The following is a 17,772-nucleotide window of genomic DNA, read 5'->3' as shown; positions in this document are numbered from 1 at the left end:
CTGGCAGTGGCCTTTCTGTGCCCATATACCTGATTTGGTGTGCTCAACTGTGTTATTCCATGGCACCTTCTGTGGATATTAAAGACTGAAGATTATGTCAATCATGTTGGTTCTGGAAAACAGAACATTGTGCGGGCTTTGGTTTTGGTGGGTGAAGAAGATAGAACCAGTAAAATAGGAACTTAGCAGACAGGAGGCTGCTGGGAAATACGAAACAATCATTCAAGTAGAGTATCATAAGAAACTTTTCCTGCTGCAGCCAAGCTGGGGAGAGACATGTGGGGAGGCACAGTTCCTCCAAACTAGAGTGAATGAAGGCACTTTTCTGTTTGCTTTAGGAAAAAGGAAAAAAAAAAAGAAAAAAAAAAAAAACCTAGGAAGCTGTATTGTTCCTGTCACTGCTTGAAAACATTTAAAGAAAAAATACAAAATAAATTTTAAAAATTAAAAATAAATAAATAAATAAAAAACAAACCCAAATAAGTAGGAGGTCATTTTTGAAGGACACAGGATGAGTAAGAGAAATATCATTCTTTCAGATTTGGATGCAACAAGAGTAGTGGCATTATTAAGAAAGACTAGAAGAAGAAAGATTGTTCCCTTTATTCTCTTTAAAGGCTTATGATGGCATAAGGGTTTCATTAGATGTCTGAGACACGTGCAGAGGGATGTGACTAAAGAAGGGTCAAGGACCAAGAAAGTTAGGGAGAAATGAAAAATTAAGCTTGGAAGTGAACATTATTATCCTGCAAAACTATGTCAAGAGAAGAGCAATGTCTGAACCCCAGAGTGCTGGTCTGAGAATGGGAAGAATACAATGTAAAACTGAAGGAAATTGCTGTAGGACCCATTAACAGCATCAAAGCAAATTGAATGCACAGTGTTACAAAAAGGGAATGCAATGGTGACACTTGAAAAAGACCAGGCAGGGTACTCGCAGGAGTGCGTGAGCAAAATATAAGCTGCATCCATTGACTCTGACGTTGACCTGTGAAAGTCAAATAAATCTCAGTTGCAGTGATTCAAGCAAGGTTTAAATAATCATCATAGTGGCGGAAAAAAACCTCCCAACTGAATGTTACCCATTTTAAGAGTGGTCTTTTGCAGTTCTCTGAAGTATTGAGTGAAACAAGATCAAACCTTTTCTTTCTCTAAGGGTTGTACATAGTCTCCTCCTCAGGCAGAGGAATGGGCCTGATAGCCCTTAATTATCTTCCATTTTCTTTTCCCCATATTCTCCTCCAAAACATTCAGAATTTGTAGTGATAGTGTACATAAAATAAGAAACTACCTAGATCAACTTGTCCTTTTTAAGCCTTTAAGGGTAACATCAGGGAAGATTATTTCAAATGTGTTACAGCTTAAAAATAAAGTATGCAGGTGATTTTTCCATGTGCTTACTTGAACATAGCGTTGATGAATAAAACAATAGCACTCAAAATTCTTACATGATGGAAAATCGAAGAAAGTGGTATCTGCTGGTTCATAGCAAGGATGAATACAAGGGAAACAAAATCTTCTGAAGTGAAAAAAAAAAGTAGATGTGAATCAAAATGACTTAGAATGTAAGTCAAAATGATTTACATTCTAAGTCACAGAGACTTGGAATGTAAATCAACTAAGTAGTCACCTGAGAAATTGTGACACTGTGTAGTATAGATTATAATCTATATTCATTCATAGAGTATATATTATAATATATGATATAATCATTATTTTTCCACATTTGACATATAAATGTAAAGATAAAGATAAATAAAATTCCCCTATGAGGAAAAGGTCTGGCATTTACATTTTCTGTGAAATGACAGAACTGGACTACCTGTAGTCAAATTTACATTTCAATAGGTATTTAGAAAAATTCTCAGCTGGTTTCTTATTGAATAAATGTAACAAATGGAAGTTACTGAGAAATCAGCAGTTAAAGTAAGCTGTAGCACAAAATACAATCTTTTAATAGAATGACCAGCAAATTAGAATCTCTAGAGTTTGTAGAAATCTCATGCAGCCCAAAAACTAAGACCGCAAAATCCTTATCAAGGCGGTAAGTCCCTAACCTGCAGGAGGACTAAAGCTGGCCACTGCCATGCTAGCAGTACTCAGGCTTGCTGGGAGTCCAATTCAGGATGTTTTACTTTTGCCACAGAAAACCTACCGAGACTTCAGGTTGCAAGGAGTGCTGGAGGGGACGCTGAACAGCAAAACCTACGACACCGTACACAGCCGTCTGACCGTGGAGGAAGCCACAGTCTCAGTCACTGATGCGGGAGGACTTCAGGGCATTACAATGAAAGACAGTGATGAGGAGGAAGGATGATTTTATTCCACAAAGCATTCAGAGATGGGGGGTGATGGTCTGAGGGTGGGGTTTATCTTTGCCTTGGGGTTTTTTGGAAACTTGTCCTTGTTAATGCATTTATAGTTTTGCCTTATGATATCGATGCAGAAATATAATTTGCTCCATTAAAAAAGAAAGTAAGATTATCAGAGGAAAAGTGCCAAGGACTTTTTGAGAATAATGGTTGTAGCATATTTTTATGTATAGCTTTGCTTAGGGCTGCAAGAACACTGGCATGGAGTTTGAGTTTCACTTGTGATTATGTTTCTTTCCCTTTTGTTTGCTACCATTCGTTCTTTTATCTCCATCTGATATTGATGTCCTGTGCAGAAACAAGATGTGTGTCTTACTTAAAATACAGCTATACAGGAAACCATTCTTGGAATGAGTCGATGCCCTAGGTAAAAAAATAGTGTATTTTCAGGATTACAGTTTGTTTACCTTTTTTTGTGCTTAATTTTACATTACTATGTGATGTGCATTAAAAATTTTAATCTTGGTTCTTTGTATATTGAGGTTGGTATGTAAGTACAAAGAACTTCAAGGACAGTCAAACACAAACTGCTTAGGAGTGTTATGTCTATTCATTTTGCAAGTTTAAAGATATCTCATCCTGTTGGATGTCAGTAAGCTTGCCATCTATGTTTGTATTTCTGTGAAAATTTTCAGGCAATAAGAACACATTTTGTCGTGGCCATTTATGTATCTACCCAAGTTTGTATAGAATTCTACAATTAAAAGATGTTTTCAGTATTTCAAACAATTTGAACCATTGTATGATTCCTCATGAGAACGAGTTTTTTGAAAGATTATTTCATTTATGTAGTGATTTATAGCAAATATGTTTCTTTTATAGAGCAGATATATATAGCAAACAAGTACCCAAGGACACAATGCCTTGATAAATGAAAAAAGCAAACAAAAACCTCTCAATAGCAGATAAATAGACAGGGCCCACTGCCTGTTTTTTGATGCCCTCAGTATGAACTGGAAAGAATTCAAATTTTCATCAGTCAAAACTCACACAGCTTACAAAAAATACAGCAGCTTTTTTTTTTTTTTTTTTGGTGGGAACATGACTGATTCCTGAGTTTATGTACACAAAATCAGAACACAGATGACACCCAAAGAAGTAATACAGGTTGCTGAGATCCTTGTTGAGCCATAGCATTACACCTGAGGGGCTTTGCTGAGGGACTGGTGAGAGTTTGTAAGGGTGATGTGGGGTTTCCCTGCAAGAACAGTCTGTAGGACTTCAGGGATCTATTGCAAGCATTCAGGGCTGCAGGAACCGAGAATGAGAGCTGCAGGGAAAGTGGCTTTCAGCACACTTGGAAGCTCAGCCAAGCAGGGAAGGGCAAGTTACACTTCTAGGTGTATAGGGAGAAATCCTAAGTGGCAATTTTTTTCTGTGGCAAACCAGCCTAATCATCACATGAGCTGAGGTGAATTCAGCTAAAACGAAGAACTGGGAGCTGGTAAGGAAGACCATTCTGCTCAGCTTTTCGTCACCATCTCTGCTGGGCTGGAGCCCCAGCAGTATTTTCCCCTATTACCAGGCCCCTAGATGGGTTTGCTGATTTAGGTTTTCATAGCAGTTAAAGAATTGCATATTCCTTTCCTGTCATTTATCCTAGTTGTGCTGGTGTGTGGAAGCTGACAATGCTTGAAGGGCCATTTGGGACTCTGGCTGAGACCCAGACTTGGTAAGGGATAACCTGTCTGGGCAGGAGCTGCAGCCTCAGCCCCAGTCTGGCTGTGGCAGGGTGCAGAGGAAGCCAGGCTGTCCAATGTAACACCCATCTCCCAAACCCAACAAGGCAGAGAGATCAGTGTCAGTCAGGCACAGAGGGAGCTGTGTCTCTGCAAGAGTCTCCCTGCTTCCCCTCTCCCCATCTTTACATTCCTGAGACCCTGCAGAGGTGCCTGTGGAGAAGCCAGGTGTAAAGAGGTGAAGGCAGGTATCACTGCAGCGGCCCTGCAGTGCTTGCCAAGGCCTCCTAGTGCAGGGTTGTGCCAGGTCTGTGCAGGGCTTTCACTAGAAAGCATTAGATTTTTAAAGTTCCAAGGTGACACAAGAGTAGGAAGCAGTATATAATATATATATATATATAATAGAACACTATCCCTAGCAAGCCACTAACATCATAGGGAGCTGGAGTGGGACCTGGAAACACCAGGACAGAAGTGCCTGTCGCCAGCACAGCCTAGGAGATAAGTGATGGGTCTATCTCCTTCAACAGAGACCTGGCATTAGCGTCTCCGCCCAGCCCTGCTGTCCGAAAGCCCTGTGGGATATAGTGGTTTGCACTCACCTCCTCTTTGGGCTTTGCCTCTGTCCCAAGCTGCCCCCATGCCAAGAAGGATTTCCTGATTAGGCAAACAACTCTCCCTTATCAGTTTGGACAATTACAGAGTAGATTGTAGTAATTTCACCTGTTAGGTCCTCGAGAGATTATAGGCCATCATGGTCCTGATGGGCATCACCTGGGACACCCACCCACAGCTTTTGCCCAGGGACTCAACCTCAGCTCTGTCCAGGGCTGCCAGCCTCTGCCCCAGTGATGGGAGAGGAGTGCTGGATTGTCACCTCAGCTACAGCCCCACCTGTGCTTGTTTATGGGCACTCTTTGTCCAGAACCTGACCCACAGATTGACTTCAGACCCTTGTGGCCATCACAAACATGTTAGTGATCTGATCTCGGGGCTGCCACCACCTCTTCCCCTGCCTTGCTCCCTTAGGTGGGTGTGGTGGAACTGACCCTGACTGGTGGGGCCTTGTCCAGGCAGATGGGGGGAGTCCCTCTCAGCTCCCTTTGCCTTAGGGAGCAGTTAACCCTGTCTACATCCTGACATAACTTAAAAAAACAAATTAAGAAAAAACCCACCTGAACAAGGCTATGACTTTTTGTGTCTTGAAGTGGGCCTGAGTTACTCAAATTTCACAAAGCATTATACACGTACACCCCTTGTCAAGCATTTTGCTATACGGTTTCTTCTGCATGCAGTACTTGCAAGATATATTTGTCAGTAAGATGGATATGAGTAAGGAAATGCTAAACAAACAAACAAAAACCTAAAAGAAAGATGATGATAATAAGGAAATAGTAAAAAACAAAACCAAAAAAAATCCCCAAACAAAAAAACAACCAAACAAAAAAAAACCCCAAAGGACACTGATGATATAAGTGTGAAGAAGTTACAAGATGTTTGGGAAAGATAAGTTAACTCAGACACTAAGCCTGGGATAAGTTATTGTTGAAGACACAGCACAGCAGACATCGGTGGAAGACAGGTACAGAGAAGACAGTGCTTCAAAGGTCCTTCAACTTATTTCAAATTCAAGGATATTTTTAGTATCTAGATTTGTGAAACCGTGAACCAACGTGAAGCTTGAGAAGGCCAGTGAGTACCTGCGTGACAGCTCCCGGCGTTAGGCACCGTCGCCTCCTGCAGCCAGGGCAGTGCCCTGGGAGGGCGCAGGGGCCGCCTCTACATCGGAGGTGTTTCAATGGAGCTGTGTGCCCGTCCCGAGGGAACGGCATCGCCGCTCGCTGTACGCCTTTGTGCGAGGCAGCCAGCGGCGCGCCCGCCGCGCTCTCCCGGGGCTGCGGGGGTCTCCGGGGGCACAGCCACTCTTCCTTAAGCAGGTGCGGAGTGCAGGGAGCCCTCAGGAAGGAGGCAGGAGCGGTCTCGTTTAATTCATTCCCCGTGAGTCTTAATGGCATAAAAGAGGCTTTAGAAGCCGAACCAGAAGAAGCCGCGACCAGGTGCGTGCCCCGCGCCGCGAGCGATGAGCCGGGGTAGGAAAGCGATGCTCGCAGGTGTCCCGTAGCCGGGCAAAGGGTGCCTGGGGCCAAGAGCCCGCTCCTCTCGCCTGTCGCTTAGCCCGGACAAGGAGGCGATAGGCAAGGCAGCGGCTGGGGGAAACCACCGCGGCGGCCGGGCGACTTTGGAGCACTGAGCCTCTCACCTCCAGGCAAGCAAAGCCTCCGCCCCGGCCAGCTCAGGCCGCGCCCTTTGAGCCCGCACCGGCGGGTCCCGCCGCCGAGACTGGTGCTTGTAGAGCCGCCCCTCCCTTTAATCCCGACCGGGAGCGGAGGGCGGGCAGCCCCCGGCGCAGGAACCGGCGCAGCTTTGGAGGAACAGCCAGACCCAGAGGGCGAGTGGGTCCCGGGGCACCGGTGCTCATCGAAGGCGCCCAGCGGAGCGGCCTCCCTCCCTCCGTGGCCCTGTGGACACGGCACCCACACAACGCTTCCTGGGCTCCCGGGGGGATCTCGGGTCAGGTGCCGGATGTTTCCAAGTTTTTGGGAAACTCCTCCTGGGACACACCAGACTCCCGGGGCAGAGGCCGGGGGGCGGGTACCAGTGTCAACTTTGGAGTGGGCATCAAATGCGGCTCCACGAGGGACACGGCGATGAGCGCGGCGGGCTGGGGAGGGAGTATAAGGCTGTGAGGAGGGTTCCTGCACAGAGAGTGCTCTTAGGCGCCTACCGAAGGGGGTTCAATCGGGCGTTTGACTGCCAGCAAAGGAGCACGGTGCAGACGGCGGAAGCCGCGCGGCAGCGGCGGGGCAGCCGGGAGGGACCGGGACTTCTTCTGTGCGAAACGGACGGAACCCGGGACGCCCGTGAGACCCGCAGAGACACCACGGCCGGCCTCCCTCCGCCGCGGGCGCTGGTTGTTTTAACAGAGACTGGGGGAAGAAAACGCAGCTAAACAAACAAACAAACATGAAAAATCAATCACACACACAGAAAAAGTTTATGGTTTTTGCCTTAGCAGGTGTATTGTCGTGTCGTGCCCCCCCTTCTCTTCCTCCCCTCTCCGTTCCGAGTTGCTCAGTTGTCCCCTGTGTCTGTGCCCGGGTAGGGGCTCCGAGCGAGCAGCCGAGAAGGTAGGGAACCCTCCCCGGGCTCCATCCAGCAGCGGCTGCAACAGGGCACGACTCCTACTTTCGTTCTTATTTTCACGTTTCTCACTTGGCTTCTCCCCTTCTCTCAGCAGCGGCACATCGAAACAGGTCCCGCCGTAAACGAGCAGGGTTTTGTCCCGCTCCGTGTCCGGCGGACACCTTCCTGTCGCCATGACGAGCCCGGCGCACCCCGGTGCCGGGAATACAGCACACAGGCGCCCACACAGCGACCAACTCTTTGCTTTGCTCCAGGTTACCTCCCAATACACTGACAGAAAACGGAAACAAAAAATAAGTTAATTGCTCCTGATCCTATTCAGGAATCTTAAAAATAAATAGCTTCCCCCAGCCAAAGAGCGCAAGGCGTTCATTTAGCAGTAACGGGGCTAAACATTTGTTGAACTGGGAAAGGAACAAATGAGAAAGTGTCATTCATGGCTCCAGCTGCCGCTGGCCTCTCCCAGCCACTTCCACCAAGGGCCCTTTGGAGTTGATGACACCGCTGGGTCCCCTCACAGGCGGACTGATTAGATTAGACGTGATAGCTGCAGTCCACGTTCGGAGCTGGCACACTTAGCCAAATCGCTCGCGTGAATTACGGGAAGACCGGAAGCGCTACTTTAGAGGGTCACTTGTAATTTCGTTTATATGTGATTAAAGGCTTTATACGTGAAAAGGCTTAATTTGCACCAGTTTGGTTTTCGGTTTAGGAAGGTCTGTACAAAATGTACTGTACTGCCAAACTTTTTTTTACCTCCGGGAACACTTGTATTTTGCGGGTCAGTGTCAACTGTTTTTCTTCTGTGATGGATTCGGTTACAAATAGCAATACTTTATTCTTTTGCTTGCCGTGGAACTGCTACAGAAGGATGCCAACACACACTCACCGTATGGGAAGATTAGACGTAGTCTCCGAAGGTGTGTACACACGCACACACACATTTATATTATTTTCTTCCACTGGAGAAATTATCAGTGGAGAAAACGCGAATGTTACAACTTAAAAGCTGGGAAAGGCCAAGCGCCTTTGCCCACGCTCCAGAAACAGCAGAGCCCGAGGCTGCTGCGAGGTGTACCCGGGCTCTGCCGCCGAGCAGAACCGGAGCCGGGGCGGCGGCCATGGCCGGGGTCGGGGTCGGGTGGGCCAGGGAGCTGCGTCCGCCACCCCAGCAGCCGGGCGGGTGGCGGTAGCAGCAGATCCCCACCGAAAAGGACGGCGGCGCGGGATCTCCCCCAGCACCGGCTGATAAACTGTGACGGTGGCTGGTCCACTTCCCCCCCCCCCGCTGTAACTCCGCCGTTTATATTTTTACTTCCCTTCAAAAGACAGTAAACAACAAGTCCTGAGTAGGAATGAACAGCGAACCCTCCAGCACCGCAGCAGCCAGGCACTAATTCCCAATTTTAACAAACCACGGCCAAGCGTTCCGCCGCGGCGGGGTCTGCGGGCGGGCGGGCAGCGGGGACGTGCGCGCAGCGCTCGGCGGCGGTGCGGCTGAGGGGAGCACGGCGCCCCTGCTCCGTGTCGGGGTAAATCGCCTCTTCACAAATCCGGCGGCCCGGGAGGGAACGTCTCGGGCTGAGGCGCAGCGAGAGCAAACCGGAGCTCTAGCAGCGAGTCCCGGCAGTGTCACTATTAATGACAACTATTACAACACTAATAATAGTAATCGGGGTCTGTCCAGCCGCCGTCGGGTCCGCCGATGTCGTGGCCAGAAGGGTGTTTTGTAACCTCCCTGGTTCCCTCCACGCTCGGGGTGCCCAGAGGCGTCCCGGAGCCAGGCGGGACGTTGCCGTCCCTGCCCTTACCCGGTCGTGAGGTGCCGGCTCCGGGCGCACGGAGGGAGCAGCCCCCTCGGGCAGCAGAGTTGCGGTAGAATACTCCCAGGAAAATATTAATACACGCAACAGAAGGTTAGCGGAGTTATTATCCTTTTCAATTCATTTTTTGCTTAAAAACGCAATGGAATTATTCATTTTATTAAGGAGGAAGAAATTAAAGATTAGGCTCTAAGGCGGTATTTTACCTCCTTCTAATCGCTTCTGGGATCGGATTGGAGTAATCCTGACCACGAGATGAATTCGCCGGCGACTCGGATTTTGAGTCCATGTAGAGATACGTTATGATAATAATGCAAGTGAGCAATATCAAGAACATAGCTTAGGAACGAATGAAACACAAAGCCGATTACGGGGAAAAAGAGAACAGCAGCTTTCCTGGGCAGAGCACGAAATCAACTCGAGACAAAACTTTTGCCCTTAATTCCTGAGACGGTTTGTAACTCTGGGAGGCCGGCCGGCCTGCTCCTTCCCTGCCCGACCCCTTCTGCTGGGACTCGGTACGTGCTGCCAGACTGGAGGGAGCCCGGGCCCGCCGTGCCCCCCAAAAGAAACCGGCCGAGAGGTTCCTTACTGCCACCTTCAGAGCCTGTAAATCTCTCTGCCTCGGGAAAAACAACCTTGCACCAGCACGACTGCAGGATATTTGCGGCTCGGCAAATACGTAAAACATAAAAAGATGTGGTCCGAGAGAGCAAGGCAAAGCTCAGGACAGGACTAAAAGGATATGTCGAGGTTGATTTTAGTAACTCTATCTATATTGCGAGCAACACCAGCATCTAGCAAGGCTCCATCTCGGAGACAGAACAGGCGGAAGCCCCCTCTCCCCCCCCCCCCCAAAAAATGCTGCTTTTAGATCGCTACTGAAAAATCAGGCATTAACATAAGTTTTCATGAGAGGTACTGAAAGAAAGGGAGGTATATCCGTAAGGAAGTAGCGGATAATAAAGCTACCGCTTCTCCAAAAGTGTATCTCAACATTGAGACCAGTATAATTGCAATGGCAGGGCTGTAATTGCTGCTTTGGGATATTTACCCTGCTCAAATGACACTACGTGTTTTACTTTCAAACACATGTCAAAAAGTCAATCCCAAAAAGACCAGTTAAGAACAAGCTGTTAACATATTAAGTATATGGGATTTGAAGCCTCTAAAACCCACTCAACAATAATTCCCTTCTTCAGCACCAATCAAGAGGAAATTTGCCTAGATTGAATTAAATGTAAATTGCTCTGAAGGAGGAAATTCTCCTCTGGCGGACACAAAGTACGAGAGAGACACCGACACTCCGAAGAAGCGGGCAGCCCGGGGCAGCTGCCTCTCACGGCGCTGGGGGGGCCACGGCTCCGGACCCTCTCAAGTCCACGATCCCTCCTTCCTCCGGGTAAGAGGGGGGCGGCTGCAGCAACCCGATCCGAGGCAGCAATTACGGTCTTAACGTCCCGACCCATCTGCCACGGGCAATTGCGGGGGAGAAGCAGGTGAGCGGTACAGCCCCAGTCAGCGGCCTCCCAACTAGATCAGGGGAAAACAGGGAGCAGGGCTGGAGCGAGGCATCGCACACGGAGTCCCCGCACAGCCCAACAGGGCCCAGCACGTATCCCGTCCTTCCTCCACCTCATGCTAGCCCTCATGGCTGTGTCCATCCCGACACGTCCCGAAGCCAGCCCCGGTCTTTTCGCCCGCCTGCGCTACGGGACACTGGAGGGACGGGGCGGACACGGGGGTCGCAGGGTGTGCAGAGGGTGGTGCCCGGGCCACGGCCCGTCGTTCGACGTCCGTTCTGGGGACCGCAGGACATTCTCTTCCTCCGTGCCCCGCAGCTCCCGGCTGCGGAGGTACCGTCGTGGAACAGCCACTGCCTTGCTCTCCTCAAATGGAGCCGCGGTGGCTTCAGGCCGCATCGGCCAGGTCACAGCGCCGGGGGCAAGGATGCCTCCCTACATCCCTCATTCCTTCTCCCCAGCTCTCCCTCCCTTTCTCCCTGGGCCCCAAGCCCTTCCTCCCTGCTCTTACTTCCCCGCAAGAGGGTTGTCCTGGGCCGGTGGCTGCGGGGGGAGACACTGCCATTTGCCGGTTCCTGGGCTGGTACCCGAGCAGCGGGGGTCGAGCCTCCCTGCCTCGGTGGAGGCTTCTCTCCATTAACAAACCCCAGACCTCCTGCCTCTCTCCCCCTGCCTCGAAGAAGGCCAATGCTGGACCTCTGAAATGGAAGCTGCTGCATGGATCTCTCCTCCGAGGAACGCGGCCTGGCTGCTCGCTCTCGGGGGTGGCAGGGACGGAGAAACCCTTGGCTTCTCCTGGGTAATTTCGGTAGCGGCCTCTCAGTCACCAGTCGAGTGATCCGCAGGCCTGCGGAAGGAACGGGACCTTGTCCTGAGCCCGAACTGTGGGGTGGGCGGGAACACAGAAAGTCCTGTACCCACCGCAGGCCCTCTCATCTCCCCGACCACCCCCTCTTCGCTGTAAGGACCAACACCCGCTGGCGCTGCCGGCCCCGAACAGGGCCGTCAAGCTTCTATTAAATACATGGGGATTGCCTCTGTTTACGTGCATATACACCTGTACACAGTGTGTGAACTGTATATTCCTTCACGTATCTATGCCAACCCTGAGTTCTTGGTATTTGTGTTGTGCATGTATTATATAAGGACACAGAAGCTATACTTAGTGCATATGCAGGCTGCATATGTATATATATAAAAAGAAATATAAATATAAATAATGCTTCAGATTTAAAAGGCACTCCTTCTTCCTACCTCCTTTTTCTTCTCTTCCCCTGCCCCAGGTTTTGAATCATCCTTTTGCTCCCAAGCACTCGTTCCATTTGGCCCAGGAGGTTCCTGCATCCCCACGCGCTGGTCTCGCCGTCTGCTTGTTGCAAGTCCCCCGTTTATTTGTCTACTGTGTTTTCCAAAAGCTCGCCGCCACCTGACCTTGTTCTTTAAAGCAGTGAGCAGTCCCAGGAGCAGAGCAGCCATTTCCCTCCCTCAGACACACACACACGTACGCACGCACAAAGAGCTAGGGCTGGAAAGTGGCAAGGAAACAAACAGCTTCCCCTCCAGCCGCTTCTTCTGCAGCACCTTGTTTGACAAACACCCTGGCGCTTGCCCTTGAATTGAGTTTCACATCCCTATTTAGCACTTGGACAATGATTTTAGATGATGTCATTTAAAGCCGAACAAGAAAATTGATCTCGGATTTGCTTGGCCTCTAAAGCCTGGCTAAGCAGATTGCAAATAATAATAATAAAAAGAGAGAGGGAGGGAGGCAGAGGGGAGAGAGGCGAGAAGGAGGGAGAGCCACCTCCTTCCCTGGGCGGGGGAGGTGCGGGCGCCAATGAAAAGTAGCCGCTTGCTGGGAGGGGGGGGAAAACTTTTCCTGTTGACTGTTGGAAGCGAATTGAGCAATTATCTAGTTTACCTTCTCCTCTTGGAAGTTAACGATTGGCGAGATCTTGGCTGCGTTATTGACACAACACTTTCTATTGATAGAAATAAGTAGCGATTGTCCCGAGTCATTGGTGCGCCAAAGTAAACTGTGATGGGCTGGCATGAGTCCACTGGACTGAGAAGGCTGGTTCCGCCGGCGGCGGAGGCTGTGGTGATGGTGGCGGCGGCGATGCTGGTCTCCCTCGTCGCAGATCAGTAACAAGAAAAGGGGCAGAGAAAGTGAAAGAGAGAGAGAGAGGAGAGGGAGGAAAAAAAAAAAAAAAAAAAAAAAAAGAAAGAAAAAAAAAAAAAAAAAGAGGCGTCTACCAGAGCGGCTCAAACCGGGAGAACAAATGCAATTCAGCCATGGACAATAGTGGCAACCACACGGCGACCAAAATCCTAGCGACACCTCCGTCCAGAGAAAGCCTGTCTGCCAGGAGCAACATGATCAGCACGCCCAAGCCACTCGCCTTCTCCATTGAGCGCATCATGGCGCGGACTCCAGAGCCCCGCTCCATCCCCGTCCCGCAGCTCCTCCATGGCTCCGTGGCCAAAGGCGACCCCAAGCACCCGCTGCACCTCAACTCCTCCATCCCCTGCATGATCCCGTTTGTCCCGGTGGCGTACGACACCCTGCCCAAAGCGGCGGTGGCCGGAGAGGAGCCCAGGAAGGCTCAGTTAGATTCCTCTTCCTCGCCCTCCTTTAGCTGCGGCGATCTCTTGAACTGTGCCCTGAGCTTGAAAGGAGATTTCCCCCGCGATGCCCTGCCCTTGCAGCAGTACAAACTGGTAAGACCCCGAGTGGTCAATCACTCCTCCTTCCACGCCATGGGAGCCCTGTGCTATTTCAACCGAGGCGACAGCCCCTGTCACCCGTCCTCCAGTGTCAACATCCACCCGGTGGCTTCTTATTTCCTCAGCTCTCCCTTGCACCCGCAGCCCAAGGCTTACCTGGCGGAGCGGAACAAGCTGGTGCTGCCGACCGTGGACAAGTACCCGGCGGGGCTGGCCTTCAAGGACTTATCGCAGGCTCAGTTGCAGCACTACATGAAAGAAAGTGCTCAGATCCTTTCGGAAAAAATCGCCTATAAGACGTCGGAGTTCAGCCGCGGCTCCCCGAGCAGCAAACCCAAAGTTTTCACGTGTGAAGTTTGTGGAAAGGCAAGTAGCGCCGTACCCCGCCTCCCTTCCCCAGCCTCCTGTCCCCGTCCGTCTGTCCGCCGGTTGTCGGTCGCTTTCTTGCTTGATTTTTAAACGACGGCTCCCCCTCCGCACTCTTACCTTCTAATCGCAATTTTATTTTATTGTCTGCTTTCTCTTCCAAGGTATTTAATGCACATTATAACTTAACGCGCCATATGCCGGTGCACACGGGAGCCAGACCCTTTGTTTGCAAAGTTTGCGGAAAGGGCTTCAGACAGGCGAGCACGCTCTGCCGGCACAAGATCATCCACACCCAGGTGAGCCCATCCTCTGTCCCTTCCTCCCTGCCCGACCGTCCGCTCACCTTTTTTGGGGAGCTCGGCGTTGTCCGGCCGCTCCGAGACAGCGGCGTGGGGGGCGGCCAATCCGCAGCCACGGGGAGATTTCGTTTGCCCCAAGCGCAGTAGGTACCGCGGGGTGCCCCGCACCGGCAGCTGCGAGCCGTCAGTGAAACACAGACTCCACTAACCAGCTCATAAACCCCGCGAAACAGAACACAGACCCCGCAAGACGGCCAACAAGCCGTGACTTGGTGTTTGTTTCCCTCCAGGAAAAGCCGCACAAGTGCAACCAGTGCGGCAAAGCTTTTAACCGGAGCTCGACCCTGAACACGCACACGCGAATACATGCCGGCTACAAACCATTTGTCTGTGAATTTTGTGGCAAAGGATTTCACCAGAAAGGTACCGGTTTCCAGCACCCACTCTCTTTCCCGGCTTCCCCCTCCCCAAGCCAGGTCAAGTGTCGGGACAATTTGCGACAGGGAGGGTGGTGGGGAGTTAATTTTGTTTCCAAGTTTTATTGTTAGATGTTTAGGTTAATTTTAAGTATGGCTAGCCCCGGCACATGTCCTGGCCCACGGAGCGGGGCAGAGGTCTCGTTCCCGGGGAACAGTCGTTCCGCGGGAATCGCCTGTTCTCCCCGCACCGCAACATACAGCTTCCAGCGCGGTTCGGCAAACGAATTTGCCTCTTATTCCCCCCCTCAAAATACAAGAATTTAGCTGCTTTTTCCTCACGCGTTGCTGTGAAGTCTAAACGCAGGGGTTTTATTTCTGCAACTGTCCTGACTTCGGTTTATTCGATCTTGTCTGTTAACATCTGTAAATCTTGCCTTGTCTGTTAACAGCCGCGGGGAGGATGGGGAGAAGGTGGGTGTCTGCGGTCGTTTTATCCTAAAACTGAGCTCTGGTGATGGGACAGAGTTTGGGGATTTTTTTATATTTTCCTCGTCTTTTCAGTGTCCGTCTTTCAAACCCAGGTGCATTTGCCCTTCTTGTCTCATTCCCAGGCAATTACAAAAACCACAAGCTGACTCACAGCGGGGAGAAGCAGTTCAAGTGCAATATCTGCAACAAGGCTTTTCACCAGGTGTACAATCTGACCTTCCACATGCACACCCACAACGACAAGAAGCCCTTCACCTGCCCCACCTGCGGCAAAGGCTTCTGCAGGAACTTTGACCTCAAGAAGCACGTCCGTAAGCTGCATGACAGCGCCCTGGGACTGCCCCGGCCCCCCGCCGAGCTGGGGGGGCCGGACCCGCTGCCCCCGCCCGGGCCGCTGCTGCAGGGCCCGCCGCCGCTCCAGCCGTGAGGGGCAGCCGCCGGCTCGGCCGGTGCGAGCCCCACCGCCTCTTTGCATGCACCTGTTAAGCGGTTTTGTGTATTATGGTCTATATCGCCACTAACGTTAATGGGACAGGTTGTTTCCTATTTTTTTAAAAATTTTTTCCTTTGTTCTTTAAAGACTATTTTTTTTTGTGGTTGCCGTTGCATCTCAGGCGAAGAGATGGTTAAAAAAAAAAAAAAAAAGAAAAAGCGCCAAGTCAATTTCTGCTATATTTATTTGGGAATCTGTATTACCCGAGCCGGAAACGCTGCACTACTTTAATTATTTCGATGTATATATATTCCCCTTGTGTTGATCCTGCCCTGCCTCCGCTGCCTGCTGGTTATCCCAACCTTCTTGGTTTCCTCCTCTCCCTCTCTCCCTGAATATCGTATCTATATGGACAGAACTGTTCTCTATGTACTGATTTGAATTTCTCATTGATTCTTGCACGTGGAGAAAAAAAAAAAAAAGAATTCGTTGACCTGGTGGAAATAAACCTTTGCCAAGGAGTGACTGCGACGGCGGGGGCTGCGGCGCGGACGGGCGGGGAGAGCGGCTTTGGCGCTGCCGCACGGCAAAGCTCTTCCTCGTCCTTGCCAAAACACTGAAACAACCGCTAAAGACTTTAATTAAGAGGGGTAATTAGTTCGAATTGATCAAAGCAGGGTTGTTATGTTATTAGCTGCTCAGTAGACTCTGCCAAGCCGAGCCTTGAAAGCGAAGCCCGCCCGTCGGTGGCCGCCTGAGGAGCGGCGGGAGGGGGTGTCTGGGATTATACCGCTCCCGGGGCAACAGAACCAGGCATGGAAAACGGGTGATACCCCCTGGGAAGGGCAGGCGGGCCCGCTCACCTCCCTCTGCTCCCTCAGGGCTGTGCCCGCAGGCCCCCCTGAAGCTCGAGGGTTCTTCCCGGACAGGGAGCCGGGCCGTGCTTCACTCCGGGGTAGGGGCCGAAGGCGGGGAAGCGTGGCGGCCCGGGGAGAAGCGAAGGGTGCCCCACAGGCGCTGGGGGGTTGGCCCAGTCGGGGAACCTGTAAGGAGCGCCTGCGGGTCTGCCCCAGAGTAAGCCCTGCAAGAAAGGGTGATATGGCATCAGGTCCCGCCCAGATTTTGTAGCACCTGGAGCCCTCCCAAGGTTCTGGCTTTTGGTGAGGAGCGAGGCGCCGAGGTTTACAGTCGTAGCTAACGCGTTACACCCAAGAGAGGGGTATCGCCTTGCAGCCGGCGCTCCCGCCGCCCCGCCTGGGACACCACCCCCGGGGGTGCCCGCAACCAGCAGGTGTGGTCCTCAAAGCTGGGGCTGGCGGCTCTAGTCTCCACCATGCTCCTTTGAAAGCGGCTGAGAGGGGAAGAGCATCTCTCTCCTTTCACACATCTCAGATTACCGCGGCAATCTCTTTAGCAGGCGGCTCCGCGCGTAAAAAGCAAAGCAACAGGTCAGATCCACAGCTCGGGCAGACCCCGCGGCACCCCGGCAGGGCTCAGCCCCTCCGGGGGCCGCTTTTCCCCTGCTCCAGGGGAAGAGCTGCCGATGATTTGGACGGAGGGACCTCAGTGCACCCGCTGACACGCTGGTTGTGCAGCGGCGTGCGGCCTCCCTCTGGAGCGGGTCTCCCCTTCGGAGACCTTGGGGAAACCGGGACCCGCTCCCCACTTTTCCCGGGGACTGTGGGAGCAGGGGCATCAAGAAGGGGAGGTGAGACACCCCTCAAAGTGACCCCGGGTAAGCTGGAAGTCGGGATGAAGCGGGGTAGGGAGGAGAGGCTCCTGTAGAGCTGTGACAGAGCAGGTGTCCTTTGAGGATCCGTCCCTATGGGCACTTCTCTTCAGCTCTGCTCGGATCCTGGGACTAGAAGAGTGTCATTCTGGTTTCAACACAGATAAATTTCTCCCTAATCAGGTGGCTGCAGTGTGTTGCTATTTAAGAGGAAAACTTTTGCAACATATAATGAAAGGTAAGATGTCCAAAAGATTCCACTGAATTGATGCGGGTGTGCCATTCCTCTGAGCCTCTCCTTGAAGGAAATAATTCAAAACAGAAGCCCAGCTTGCTTTCTTATTGAAGAAGTCCAACTTTCTTATTGCTGAGCAAGTGTGATACTACAAGGTACTGCAGCTATACTTGGCCTTGCTAAGTATCTTAATTTTACAACTTTTTTAACCAGTTCAAAATTATTCAAACACTGCAGGAACACTGGAACAGTCCCAAAAGTATTTTATATAATGACAAAGGGATGTGAGTGTAAATATATGGTGTAACAAAAGGGCAATATAATCTGGTAATTTTGTGATGAGCACATAACATCAGTTTCAAATCAAACACATACAGGAGGCCTGATGATACTACTGGAGATTATGTGCACTGGTTACCCAGATGTCTGGCAATCCTGCGCTCAATTTTATTCCTTCAGATTGTTTTCTAA

The 17,772-nt window shown here is 50.9% G+C and overlaps 2 protein-coding genes across 25 annotated transcripts in view; both read left to right on the top strand.

The window, feature by feature from the left end:
* The window catches only part of CADPS2 (calcium dependent secretion activator 2), a 294,985-nt gene extending 291,878 nt beyond the window's left edge, over positions 1-3,107 (top strand). For all 24 annotated transcript variants that reach the window (XM_042018140.1, XM_042018137.1, XM_042018148.1 and 21 more), the window contains one exon: positions 2,147-3,107. In XM_042018140.1, coding sequence (XP_041874074.1) covers positions 2,147-2,317 — 171 coding nt within the window. In that variant the 3' untranslated portion in view covers positions 2,318-3,107. The remainder of the gene's footprint in view (positions 1-2,146) is intronic.
* A 9,360-nt stretch (positions 3,108-12,467) lies between these two features.
* FEZF1 (FEZ family zinc finger 1) lies at positions 12,468-15,845 on the top strand. Its single transcript, XM_042018133.1, has 4 exons — positions 12,468-13,694; positions 13,859-13,993; positions 14,287-14,419; positions 15,027-15,845. Exons 1-4 carry the CDS (start codon positions 12,897-12,899, stop codon positions 15,329-15,331), a joined length of 1,371 nt encoding a protein of 456 aa, XP_041874067.1. The 5' UTR covers positions 12,468-12,896; the 3' UTR covers positions 15,332-15,845.
* Positions 15,846-17,772: the final 1,927 nt, after the last annotated feature.

The sequence above is a fragment of the Corvus kubaryi genome, unplaced genomic scaffold, assembly GCF_017639235.1.
Source record: "Corvus kubaryi isolate FWS band 111438036 unplaced genomic scaffold, C.kubaryi_AGA036_p1.0 137, whole genome shotgun sequence".
NCBI classification, from domain to species: Eukaryota; Metazoa; Chordata; class Aves; order Passeriformes; family Corvidae; genus Corvus; species Corvus kubaryi.
This window is presented reverse-complemented; position numbering and strand designations above follow the sequence as displayed.